Here is a 14,492-nt window from a genome sequence, read left to right on the forward strand (position 1 = left end):
TTCTGATTTCCTGCTGATGTGGTAGCCAGCATAGTATCAACCTGCTGTAGGTGATGCGTGATGCCGAAGTTCGTGGCCGTCTGTTTGCATGCTGGCTGGACCCGGGCGGCAAATCAACCAGCCTAATATTTTGTAAGTTCAAAAAAACATTAGTTAGGCATATAGTTTTTGAACTAAACCCATGAACCCAATGCTAATACTAGTTTACGGATTTTGATGGTTAATTAAAAATCCAAACAATTACCTGTTCCTTAACAGGCTTGCCCTTCATCAGCTCGTTGATGACCTTAAGCATGGGAATCCCGCTCGACGGATACCCCATTTCAGCCCTCATCGTAGATGGTTGACTGGGAACCACCGCCATCGCGGCATGTTCCTGAAGCTTCTGCTACTGCTGCGGTGTACTTTCGAGGGAAATCTGCGATGATGGGTGTCGCTGATTATCCGGATGGTCAGCATAATAAGATCCCTCACGGAAGAACCGTTGACGATTTAAAAATCCGGGGAATCGACGGATGTTGGGTGTCCACTTCTTCAAAGCGGATAAATTCCGAGTTTCGATTGGTACTAGCTCAAACACTCGGTTTCGGAAGATTTTCACAAATTCCGATTGTAATTTTTTCGGTAAAAATGGCGCCCGATCAAAATAAAAATAACAAACCGTACACGCTTATCTTGAAGTACCAGCTATCTAGGTAATACATACAGTGAAATATTATGTTTTAACCATATATTTCATGGTTATCGCCATATTTACGGTAATTTCACAATACAATACAAATTTTTATTTTTTGAAGGGATCAAGAATGTACATTGTTTTTCATTGTTAAGGCGAAAACCATTGTTATTACAATGTAGAACCATGGTCTTGGTCTATTCGGGTCTATACATAATTTCGAGCTATTTTTCCATGATAACACCGTCGTTTCGATAAAAAACATATTTATAATGGTCTTACGCACCGTTTCGACCATATAGACTTGGAAGATTCCTCGTGAATTTTAATTAGCGATTTAAAAAAGATTGCAAAATTTTCAAATGCGTTTTTCTCGAAACGTCATGAATGAACATAGACCCTTTTCACGTCGATTTGGGGTCATTTCTGAATTGATCAAACCCTGGGGTCTTAAAAGCTTCGTTTTGGTCCAGACCTCATCCATGATTTTTTGCAGAATTTTTAAGTAACGTTTATATGAGTAAATTTGTATTTTATGGTTTGTTTGGGAAAATTGAATATTGTGTACTGAAAAATCAACATCATTTTTGTTTCTTCTGTGGAACCGTGCCTGCTTATGGTTTTTGTGCTAATTTATAAATTCTTTAAAGGAAATTTTTCGCTGTACAACTTTGTCCAACACCATAACTTCGTATTTTTGTAGACAAAAAAGATAGTAGCTGTTTATCATGTGTATGTCTTTTGGCATTGATAAACAATAAATTGAATTGACACCACAACTGGGTGCCTATAGATTTTTAAATCAAATTTCAAGTAGTCTAATAAATTTTTGCAACCATTTTTTTACGATCATCGGAGTGTAGTAGGTACTGACTGGTTTTAAAAATATGAAACACGCCTAAATACCCTTCACAGAAAAAATAATCGAGAAATATAGAAAAAAGAGTGATCAATCTTACCCTTTTTACGGTATTATTCAGCTGGTCATTGGTTTAAATATTATCACTACAATAAAAGGATTTTCTTTCTCTTCTGGAATCAATCAATCGCATCAATCATTTCTTTATTAAATGTAAAACATACTTCTATTTATTTTTAATTTATCGTTCTCTTTGCTAGCATCTATTATTTACACAAACTTTCATTCTCTTAATAGCATACTGTTATTGTTTTTGCGTCATTTTCGTTGCTTCTACCGTTAGTTTAGTAAATTTTTCTAGCTTAAGATTATCGTCCTAAGATGACAAATAAGTCTTTCCACGATGGTTCTAACGTACTGCGTGATTCGAAGATAAATTAAAAGTTTTACATACGTCAAGTGATACACAGTGATTCACAGATCAAAGTAATTATCGATAGGGAAGCAGCTAATCGTTAAGCGTTTATTCTTATTATTTAAGATTACTCATAGGCAGCTTAGCTAGTGTTCTTTTCGAAGGAGCTTGCAGTTTATAGCTCAAAGTCTAGTTTTTATTTGTTTTTTTTATATTCGATAATAAATTCTTTCACAGAGAGAGTTTCATTGTCTTCTTCTTTCTTACATTTGAACATGGTTGTTTTTCGGCTTACTCTAAATTATGCAAAATAATAGTCTAAGAGCGTGATTGGAGTCCTAATCTAGATATATTCTTCATTTGAAACACATTATGAACTCAAATTTAATTTTTACTTTTAAGATTATAAACTGAAAATGAAAACATATGCCGGGCCAATAAAATGATTCATCTAAATTTATTTGATTAAAAATATAAACATATAATTTTTACAAAGAACATCCAGTTAATCACGCTCTTTCGGTCTAACATTATGTTCTATGAACTATATTCCAGCTGAATCTGTAACTTAAAGTGGAATAGATCCAGACTAAAACATGGTTTTGTCGGCAAATTTGAATGATCCCTTGATTCAAAAATTTCCCGAATGTAGAAATATGATTGATGAATTTGTCTCTGGATGCTGGTTGATGCTTGATTTATTTTCCTTCCCATAGTTCGATAGCCAGATTTCCTCCAAAGGTTGAAATAACGCCGGTTCAATTTACTGGATAGCGAGATCACATTTACTCAAAAATCCTGAAATAATTTAAAAAAGATTTAGTTATTTAAATTAAAAATTAAAAATAAAGATTTCTTATTCAGATTTCGAAAGTTTGTTCAAAATTGTCAAAATTGTCAAAATTGTCAAAATTGTCAAAATTGTCAAAATTGTCAAAATTGTCAAAATTGTCAAAATTGTCAAAATTGTCAAAATTGTCAAAATTGTGAAAATTGTCAAAATTATCAAAATTAACAAAATTGTCAAAATTGTCAAAATTGTCAAAATTGTCAAAATTGTCAAAATTGTCAAAATTGTCAAAATTGTCAAAATTGTCAAAATTGTCAAAATTGTCAAAATTGTCAAAATTGTCAAAATTGTCAAAATTGTCAACATTGTCAAAATCGTCGAAATTGTCAAAACTGTCAAAATTGTCAAAATTGTCAAAATAGTCATAATTGTCAAAATTGTCAAAATTGTTAAAATTGTTAAAATTGTTAAAATTGTCAAAATTGACAATATTGTCAAAATAGTCATAATTGTCAAAATTGTCAAAATTGTCAAAATTGTCAAAATTGTCAAAATTGTCAAAATTGTCAAAATTGTCAAAATTGTCAAAATTGTCAAAATTGTCAAAATTGTCAAAATTGTCAAAATTGTCAAAATTGTCAAAATTGTCAAAATTGTCAAAATTGTCAAAATTGTCAAAATTGTCAAAATTGTCAAAATTGTCAAAATTGTCAAAATTGTCAAAATTGTCAAAATTGTCAAAATTGTCAAAATTGTCAAAATTGTCAAAATTGTCAAAATTGTCAAAATTGTCAAAATTGTTAAAATAGTCATAATTGTCAAAATTGTCAAAATTGTCAAAATTGTCAAAATTGTCAAAATTGTCAAAATTGTCAAAATTGTCAAAATTGTCAAAATTGTCAAAATTGTCAAAATTGTCAAAATTGTCAAAATGTCAAAATTGTCAAAATAGTCATAATTGTCAAAATTGTCAAAATTGTTAAAATTGTTAAAATTGTCAAAATTGACAATATTGTCAAAATAGTCATAATTGTCAAAATTGTCAAAATTGTCAAAATTGTCAAAATTGTCAAAATTGTCAAAATTGTCAAAATTGTCAAAATTGTCAAAATTGTCAAAATTGTCAAAATTGTCAAAATTGTCAAAATTGTCAAAATTGTCAAAATTGTCAAAATTGTCAAAATTGTCAAAATTGTCAAAATTGTCAAAATTGTCAAAATTGTCAAAATTGTCAAAATTGTCAAAATTGTCAAAATTGTCAAAATTGTCAAAATTGTCAAAATTGTCAAAATTGTCAAAATTGTCAAAATTGTCAAAATTGTCAAAATTGTCAAAATTGTCAAAATTGTCAAAATTGTCAAAATTGTCAAAATTGTCAAAATTGTCAAAATTGTCAAAATTGTCAAAATTGTCAAAATTGTCAAAATTGTCAAAATTGTCAAAATTGTCAAAATTGTCAAAATTGTCAAAATTGTCAAAATTGTCAAAATTGTCAAAATTGTCAAAATTGTCAAAATTGTCAAAATTGTCAAAATTGTCAAAATTGTCAAAATTGTCAAAATTGTCAAAATTGTCAAAATTGTCAAAATTGTCAAAATTGTCAAAATTGTCAAAATTGTCAAAATTGTCAAAATTGTCAAAATTGTCAAAATTGTCAAAATTGTCAAAATTGTCAAAATTGTCAAAATTGTCAAAATTGTCAAAATTGTCAAAATTGTCAAAATTGTGAAAATTGTGAAAATTGTCAAAATTGTCAAAATTGTCAAAATTGTCAAAATTGTCAAAATTGTCAAAATTGTCAAAATAGTGAAAATTGTAAAATTTGTGAAAATTGTGAAAATTGTCAAAATTGTGAAAATTGTCAAAATTGTGAAAATTGTGAAAATTGTGAAAATTATGAAAATTGTGGAAATTGTGAAAATTGTGAAAATTGTAAAATTTGTCAAAATTGTGAAAATGGTCAAAATTGTCATAATTGTGAAAATTGTCAAAATTGTCAAAATTGTCAAAATTGTCAAAATTGTCAAAATTGTCAAAATTGTCAAAATTGTCAAAATTGTCAAAATTGACCAAATTGTCAAAACAGTCAAAATTGTCAAAATTGTCAAAATTGTCAAAATTGTCAAAATTGTCAAAATTGTCAAAATTGTCAAAATTGTCAAAATTGTCAAAATTGTCAAAATTGTCAAAATTGTCAAAATTGTCAAAATTGTCAAAATTGTCAAAATTGTCAAAATTGTCAAAATTGTCAAAATTGTCAAAATTGTCAAAATTGTCAAAATTGTCAAAATTGTCAAAATTGTCAAAATTGTCAAAATTGTCAAAATTGTCAAAATTGTCAAAATTGTCCAAATTGTCAAAATTGTCAAAATTGTCAAAATTGTTAAAATTGTCAAAATTGTGAAAATTGTGAAAATTGTTAAAATTGTTTAAATAGTTAACAGCGTTAAAATTGTCAAAATTGTCAAAATTGTCAAAATTGTCCAAATTGTCAAAATTGTCAAAATTGTCAAATTTGTCAAAATTATCAAAATTATCAAAATTGTTAAAATTGTCAAAATTGTCAAAATTGTCAAAATTGTCAAAATTGTCAAAATTGTCAAAATTGTCAAAATTGTCAAAATTACCAAAATTGTCAAAAATTGTCAAAATTGTCAAAATTGTCAAAATTGTCAACATTGTCAAAATCGTCGAAATTGTCAAAATGGTCAAAATTGTCAAAATTGTCAAAATTGTCAAAATTGTCAAAATTGTCAAAATTGTCAAAATTGTCAAAATTGTCAAAATTGTCAAAATTGTCAAAATTGTCAAAATTGTCAAAATTGTCAAAATTGTCAAAATTGTCAAAATTGTCAAAATTGTCAAAATTGTCAAAATTGTCAAAATTGTCAAAATTGTCAAAATTGTCAAAATTGTCAAAATTGTCAAAATTGTCAAAATTGTCAAAATTGTCAAAATTGTCAAAATTGTCAAAATTGTCAAAATTGTCAAAATTGTCAAAATTGTCAAAATTGTCAAAATTGTCAAAATTGTTAAAATTGTTAAAATTGTCAAAATTGTCAAAATTGTCAAAATTGTCAAAATTGTCAAAATTATCAAAATTGTCAAAATTGTCAAAATTGTCAAAATTGTCAAAATTGTCAAAATTGTCAAAATTGTCAAAATTGTCAAAATTGTCAAAATTGTCAAAATTGTCAAAATTTTCAAAATTGTCAAAATTGTCAAAATTGTTAAAATTGTTTAAATAGTTAACAGCGTTAAAATTGTCAAAATTGTCAAAATTGTCAAAATTGTCAAAATTGTCAAAATTGTGAAAATTGTCAAAATTGTCAAAATTGTCAAAATTGTCAAAATTGTCAAAATTGTCAAAATTGTCCAAATTGTCAAAATTGTGAAAATTGTCAAAATTGTCAAAATTGTCAAAATTGTCAAAATTGTCAAAATTGTCAAAATTGTCAAAATTGTCAAAGTAGTCATAATTGTCAAAATTGTCAAAATTGTTAAAATTGTTAAAATTGTTAAAATTGTCAAAATTGTAAAAATAGTCATAATTGTCAAAATTGTCAAAATTGTCAAAATTGTCAAAATTGTCAAAATTGTCAAAATTGTCAAAATTGTCAAAATTGTCAAAATTGTCAAAATTGTCAAAATTGTCAAAATTGTCAAAATTGTCAAAATTGTCAAAATTGTCAAAATTGTCAAAATTGTCAAAATTGTCAAAATAGTCAAAATTGTCAAAATTGTCAAAATTGTCAAAATTGTCAAAATTGTCAAAATTGTCAAAATAGTCATAATTGTCAAAATTGTCAAAATTGTCAAAATTGTCAAAATTGACAATATTGTCAAAATTGTCAAAATAGTCATAATTGTCAAAATTGTCAAAATTGTTAAAATTGTTAAAATTGTCAAAATTGACAATATTGTCAAAATTGTTAAAATAGTCATAATTGTCAAAATCGTCGAAACTGTCAAAATTGTCAAAATTGTCAAAATTGTCAAAATTGTCAAAATAGTCAAAATTGTCAAAATTGTCAAAATTGTCAAAATTGTCAAAATTGTCAAAATTGTCAAAATTGTCAAAATTGTCAAAATTGTCAAAATTGTCAAAATTGTCAAAATTGTCAAAATTGTCAAAATTGTCAAAATTGTCAAAATTGTCAAAATTGTCAAAATTGTCAAAATTGTCAAAATTGTCAAAATTGTCAAAATTGTCAAAATTGTCAAAATTGTCAAAATTGTCAAAATTGTCAAAATTGTCAAAATTGTCAAAATTGTCAAAATTGTCAAAATTGTCAAAATTGTCAAAATTGTCAAAATTGTCAAAATTGTCAAAATTGTCAAAATTGTCAAAATTGTCAAAATTGTCAAAATTGTCAAAATTGTCAAAATTGTCAAAATTGTCAAAATTGTCAAAATTGTCAAAATTGTCAAAATTGTCAAAATTGTCAAAATTGTCAAAATTGTCAAAATTGTCAAAATTGTCAAAATTGTCAAAATTGTCAAATATGTCAAAATTGTCAAAATTGTTAAAATTGTCAAAATTGTCAAAATTGTCAAAATTGTCAAAATTGTCAAAATTGTCAAAATTGTCAAAATTGTCAAAATTGTCAAAATTGTCAAAATTGTCAAAATTGTCAAAATTGTCAAAATTGTCAAAATTGTCAAAATTGTCAAATTTGTCAAAGTTATCAAAATTATCAATATTGTCAAAATTGTCAAAATTGTCAAAATTGTCAAAATTGTCAAATTTTTCAAAATTGTCAAAATTGTCAAAATTGTCAAAATTGCCAAAATTGTCAAAATTGTCAAAATTGTCAAAATTGTCAAAATTGTCAAAATTGTCAAAATTGTCAACATTGTCAAAATCGTCAAAATCGTCGAAATTGTCAAAATTGTCAAAATTGTCAAAATTGTCAAAATTGGCAAAATTGTCAAAATTGTCAAAATTGTCAAAATTGTCAAAATTGTCAAAATTGTCAAAATTGTCAAAATTGTCAAAATTGTCAAAATTGTCAAAATTGTCAAAATTGTCAAAATTGTCAAAATTGTCAAAATTGTCAAAATTGTCAAAATTGTCAAAATTGTCAAAATTGTCAAAATTGTCAAAATTGTCAAAATTGTCAAAATTGTCAAAATTGTCAAAATTGTCAAAATTGTCAAATTTGTGAAAATTGTCAAATTTGTGAAAATTGATAATATTGTCAAAATTGTCAAAATTGTCATAATTGTCAAAATTGTCAAAATTGTCAAAATTATCAAAATTGTCAAAATTGTCAAAATTGTCAAAATTGTCAAAATTGTCAAAATTGTCAAAATTGTCAAAATTGTCTAAATTGTCAAAATTGTCAAAATTGTCAAAATTGTCAAAATTGTCAAAATTGTCAAAATTGTCAAAATTGTCAAAATTGTCAAAATTGTCAAAATTGTCAAAATTGTCGAAATTGTCAAAATTGTCAAAATTGTCGAAATTGTCAAAATTGTCAAAATTGTCAAAATTGTCAAAATTGTCAAAATTGTCAAAATTGTTAAAATTGTTTAAATAGTTAACAGCGTTAAAATTGTCAAAATTGTCAAAATTGTCAAAATTGTCAAAATTGTCAAAATTGTCAAAATTGTCAAAATTGTCAAAATTGTCAAAATTGTCAAAATTGTCAAAATTGTCAAAATTGTCAAAATTGTCAAAATTGTCAAAATTGTCAAAATTGTCAAAATTGTCAAAATTGTCAAAATTGTCAAAATTGTCAAAATTGTCAAAATTGTCAAAATTGTCAAAATTGTCAAAATTGTCAAAATTGTCAAAATTGTCAAAATTGTCAAAATTGTCAAAATTGTCAAAATTGTCAAAATTGTCAAAATTGTCAAAATTGTCAAAATTGTCAAAATTGTCAAAATTGTCAAAATTGTCAAAATTGTCAAAATTGTCAAAATTGTCAAAATTGTCAAAATTGTCAAAATTGTCAAAATTGTCAAAATTGTCAAAATTGTCAAAATTGTCAAAATTGTCAAAATTGTCAAAATTGTCAAAATTGTCAAAATTGTCAAAATTGTCAAAATTGTCAAAATTGTCGAAATTGTCAAAATTGTCAAAATTGTCAAAATTGTCAAAATGGTCAAAATTGTCAAAATTGTCAAAATTGTCAAAATGGTCAAAATTGTCAAAATTGTCAAATTGTCAAAATTGTGAAAATTGTCAAAATTGTCAAAATTGTCAAAATTGTCAAAATTGTCAAAATTGTCAGAATTGTTAGAATTGCCAAAATTGTCAATATTTTTCAAATCGTCAAAACTCTGATTTATTATTCAGATTCAATTTTTAATGTAAGTATTTGAATTCAAATTTTTATTTGGAATTTGGCTTTCGAGTCTGATTCTCAGAAAGTGTTGGAAAATTCTAAAAAAAAAGGTTTATTTGTTAAATTTCTGGAAATTATGTGTTTTCAAAAATTCAGATTTCGTTTTTTTTATTAGAGCACTTACTAAACTCTAATGAAGTGATTGCAGCATTCCCCACTCAAACGGTTGAATCCTGCTACAAATCCCGTCTTTCGTACTTGTCATCTCTTCTCCTCTTAAGGGCTGTTGCAACTAGAAGCTGAACTGGTTCAGCCTTAATCATGCATTTGCTCGCGTCTACAAACTAAGGCTAGTACGAATCGTAGTGTTTTTCTAAAACTATATCGCTGCATTTCCGAATGCATCGACGCATCCGGTTTGCTTCGCTCTCTCGATGTCTCTCTTTCCGGGAAATTTTGGTCCTTACTCGCTAAAATCACTTGTTGTGCTTCGTTCCGGGAGGATTTAGAGGGGGTGTTCGCCGGCTTTCTCAAATGTTGGTGGTGTCGGTAATTGTTGGCCGTACCCCGGTATTTAGATTCACCAGTTGCTTCTCAAATTCCTCTGGAAATTTTCCGTAACGGCTAAGCTGGAATACTTATTCTAACGAGCATTCGTGTGTTTTTTTTTACTTCCTAGTACTCTACTTAGTAGCGTCCTGCTCCTCCTCGTATACTGTATACTGGGGGTGGGGTCGTGAAGATCTCAACCTAGGCTCCTAGGGTGCTACTAGACTTCCTAAAAATCGAGGTCGTTCTCGGGGAAATCACTGTGTAGATTTGCAGCAGCAGGTGCAGGTTTGAACGCTTGAAGTCCCTCTTCAATACATCATGCCCGGATGCACGCCGCCCCGCTGGAAGTACACGTTCGGGTTACTGCTCATCGTTTGCTCCAGGGTCGTGTAGAGGTTGGCCTCGTCCGGACGCATAAAGAGACCTGCGAATGGGAACAAAGATGAGAATATTATTAGAAATCGGTCAATCATTTGGTGGGTATTTCGAATTTGCAACACAAATATACGTGCAAATATACGTGTAAACATATCGTATATTATGCAGCAAAACCAGTATATACGTATATTCTTAGAGGTCATATAGATACATTAGCACACATATTCTTGATTTAAATTGTATCGTCGTATTAAAATCATGTAATGTATTCAAATACGATGAAGAATATGCATGTTCCGCACATTGTAGGTGCAGATATACGGATTGTCGTAAAAAAATCATGCAATGCATTTAAATACGATAAAGAATATACATGGGCCGCACATTGTAGGTGCAGATATACGAAAATGAGTTTCAAAAACATTCTATTCGATATAATCTGTAAAATAAAATACGACTTCTGGTTGTCTGGGACGATAATTTTACATGGCGACCGTCAAAAATGTTAAAATTTACTCCTGAATATCCTATAATAAATTAAATAAGACTCATTCCGGATGTTTTGGTTCCAAATTTGATTGCTTGAATCAAAACTCATTATCCGTGTTCTGACTTTGCATTATGTTTGCAGTTTATTACTCTTGTTTTTAGTTCAGTTGCGACAAATTCCTGATTCAAAATTTGGTTTTGCCTTTCTAACTGAAATAGGATTCATTATCCATTTCACTATTTACTTATATACATGTTTAATTTGATCATATGAATTTTCTGGATTTGGAAAAAAATTAGGAACCTTTTTTTCACATTCTGATTTGAAATTTTGAAACGTAATTCATTGGGACAATTGTAACATAAGGAAGCTTCCAGAAAGATCCAGAATAAAAAACTAGAACAGTAATTATTCGTAATTTTCATTTAGACTCACAGGTTGAACACTGTTTTGACCGGATTTGGCATCTTGCCATTACGGTAAAAAGGCCATGGAGTGGTACGCCGCCAACAACGTGCAGGTGGTTCCCAAGGACAAGAACCCTCCCAACACGCCAGAGCTCCGCCCAATTGAGAAATACTGGGCTATTATCAAGCGGAACCTAAAGAAAACAAAAAAAAAAAAAAAAAACAAGGACGAGCAGCAGTTCAAGGCAAACTGGCTTTCTGCGGCGAAGAAGGTGGACAAGGTGGCTGTACAAAATCTGATGGCAGGGGTCAAGCCTAACTGAATATTATTCCTGAATTTAATACTAATTAAACTTGAAAAGTTTAATTGGCGAGTCATCCCACTGTCACTCGACTCTTGTCACCTTATTCCGACAGTCGTGGTTTGAGTGAGGTGACAGCAAGTGACAGATGTTCATTCCCAACTGAGTGACTGGATGAACCCCGAACTGTCGAACTTATGTTTTTGTTTTTTTCTTCGGAAAATTTAAAAGTTCGCGACGTGTTGCGGCCAGCTTGGGGCGGAAATCAACGAGGACAAGTGTTGATGGAAGAAATCGACGCGGTCCTGGAGGCGGTGGTGTCGATTACATGTGTCATTTTAACAGAACTGTTCTTTCCGTTTGGTCCACACCTCACTTTTGCTACCGGTAAGATAGTTGATTGTGGCATACTGATTCTTTACTAATGGATTCTATTGTTATTTTTTAGATTTGGGAAAGTGGTCGCAACCTTAGAACTGAACAAGAACTTACAACATGACTTCGCCATCTTCGAGGCTGCGCCACAGGAAAGTCGTGGTATTCCGTCGAAAAACCCTTCGGCCGATTATATTTATGAAACTCGATAAAGTCTGTGTGGTATGCTTTTTTGCATCTTAGAAGGCATCGCTTCCCTCCACATCCCCAAACTACCGACCGACCAAACCAAACTTTCCGGTTAGAGAAGGCCATGACCCAATTTTGGAAATAAGCCGGAAAACGATGAATTTGCGGACCAGTTGAGGTGGAACAATATACGTAATTTTTGTTTCATATGTGGGGCAAGGTTTCGAGGAATTATGATCCTAATGATAATAGTGAAAATAAACGGACTAATTGCAATTATTTTATTTTCAAAGTGTTCGAGTTTTCACGTTTTCACATTATGCAAAAAAAATTCAATAAATTGAAAAATATCATATTTGTTTCAATCTTTTCAAAACTATAATTCTTTTGTTTAATTAACTACATATTTGGAACCTTTTATTCCCATGTACATAAATTTTTTTGTTAAATTTCTATTTCGTCACCACTTGAAAAGGTACCGACAATCCTCACCGATTGCCGAATTAGTTCAGCGATTCTAGATTTGTTCGTGAAAATTGTTTTTAAAATAGTCATACTTTAGTGCTGTTGAACATTTAGAGCCAAATTATTCCATGTTTCATAAATTCATAAAGTCTCGGGCTCCCAAGCAAAAATATGCATGAGCACTACATTCATAGGATTTAGATCCTATTGGATAATTCATCCCAAAAAAAAAATCGAACTCTCACAAAAATCTCTTCTTGGCTTGCCGAGTCCGATAACTTACCCAGTCATCATCTGAGTCTATTTGCAAACGGAAGTTTAGTGTCATAGTCTTTCTGCCGCCGCCGATTACGAAAAAATCATTGCTTTGGGTGTCTGCCGATTGGCCGGTGTAACACAGTGTTCCGAATATCACTCATTTTCAATGAATGTTTCTGATTGCACTTCGCAACTGAACGTACAACGGTCGGGTTTCGTTATTGATTGCTACTGGACCTACCCGATCATCGATTGTTCAATTCATCGCTAAAACACAGATCACCTCGTACGATGCTTGCTGTCAAAACAGTGCAGCACCATCATCAAATTGGAATCTCACCAATGCGCAATGCATATGGCGAATCTTGTTGGTCTTCGATCAGGAGTGAATGGATCAGGCAGTGAGTTATGAAGCCAATCATTAGCGTATTTTGTTTGATTTGATATATAGCAAATTAATAAATTTATTTGTTGTTATAACGTTTTTTAACATCAGTATGATCAAAATCAAATTGAAGTTGTGTTTGTGAGGGAAAGATGTTCACTTTCACCATGTTTTTCAAATTTTACAAGTTCTCTTATTAAACTGTCGTCCGTCACGTTAAAACTACTGAGAATTTATGGTGTCCCGCACAACTGTTTGATTTTTCTCGTCCTGCAAAAAATAATTTTGAATTTCATATAATTCAGGCAGGTACTGAGTGAGCTACATTCAGAATGGATCAGTTTGTATCTCACTCATCTCCGATATGCGATGTTTGCTAAACCGATGATTCTGAATGATGCGACTCGGTTTGCATAGCTGATAGGAGCGCTGATCGAGATTGCATACCAGCCAGGCGAAGCAGTTGCGAGAGGCGCTATCCCATTATACAATCAGAATGTTTCCAACAGGAAACGCATCCTGAGTGTTTGTTTTGATTGATTTTCGGAAGACTGCCGGTGTTGTTTTTATTCTGCAGCTTATTTTGGTTGGTGGTTTTTTGCAGTAGGTTGGAATAAAGAATGGTTTTTTCTAATGCCAGTTTACATACACACACAGCGCTCGGTAGATCATTCGACAACATCTTTGCTAGCTGATTGTTCCCATCCTGCTTTGTCTTGTAATAGGATATGGGTTATGATTTGTTTGGTTTCTTTCAGATATATGCAACGCGGTTGCGCTGGGAGGACAATGTCAGTAATTTGAAAGCTTGTTATAGCTTGTGCATAAAATCTCATACCGATAATTTCTCCAAAAAGGAAAGTTCATTATTGGAGGAGAGTCGGAAAGGATTATAAATATTAATCCGCAATTCAAATATGTGAACAACTATCATAATTTTAGTCAAAAAGAAATTATTTATTTTATTTCCATAGTATACCGTCTCACGACATAAATTGACGAACATAATTCCTATAGTTCACTCGGTCCATGGCAACCGTTCTCCAATTTCTTATGAACCCCACGTTCGTGGAGCGTGATCTGCCACTTGGTCTAACCACCAAGGTTGCCGAAATCACAGAAAAATCTTTAATTTCACAGAAATTTGAGCAAATTTTCATCACAGAATCTGTGTCACAGAACACAAAGTTTTGAAAAATTCACAGATTTCACAGAATTTTTGTTTTACTCAACCTAAATGTATAAAAGACCCAATTTACCATGAATTTTCAATTAAATTAAAGGCAATAGCATCACAGAAAACCATCACAGAATGTTTGGGTAAAATCACAGAAAGTCAGAATATTTTTTCTCGAAAACACAGAATTTTTTTCGGCAACCTTGCTAACCACCTCGCTCGTTGCGCCCCCGCTCGTCTTGTTCCTACCGGCCACCTAGCGAACACCTGTTTTGCAGGACAGTCGTCCGGCATTCTCGCAACATGTCCCGCCCAGCGTATCCGGCCAGCCTTCACCACCTTCTGGATACTGGGTTCGCCGTAGAGTCGCGCGAGCTCGTGGTTCATCCTTCGCCTCCACACTCCGTCCTCCTGTACGCCGCCAAAGATGGTTCTTGACACTCGTCGCTCGAATACTCCGAATGTACGCAGGTCCTCCTCG

The 14,492-nt window shown here is 30.9% G+C and overlaps 1 protein-coding gene across 3 annotated transcripts in view; it reads right to left on the reverse strand.

Annotated features, from left to right (window-relative positions):
* Positions 1–1,734: 1,734 nt before the first annotated feature.
* The window catches only part of LOC129746579 (uncharacterized), a 228,304-nt gene continuing 215,546 nt past the window's right edge, over positions 1,735–14,492 (reverse strand). For all 3 annotated transcript variants that reach the window (XM_055740301.1, XM_055740299.1, XM_055740300.1), the window contains 2 exons: positions 9,218–10,009; positions 1,735–2,748 (listed from right to left, as the gene is read on the reverse strand). In XM_055740301.1, the coding sequence (XP_055596276.1) occupies positions 9,894–10,009 (116 nt within the window). In that variant the 3' untranslated portion in view covers positions 1,735–2,748; positions 9,218–9,893. The remainder of the gene's footprint in view (positions 2,749–9,217; positions 10,010–14,492) is intronic.

This window comes from Uranotaenia lowii, chromosome 2, assembly GCF_029784155.1.
Source record: "Uranotaenia lowii strain MFRU-FL chromosome 2, ASM2978415v1, whole genome shotgun sequence".
Lineage (NCBI taxonomy): Eukaryota > Metazoa > Arthropoda > Insecta > Diptera > Culicidae > Uranotaenia > Uranotaenia lowii.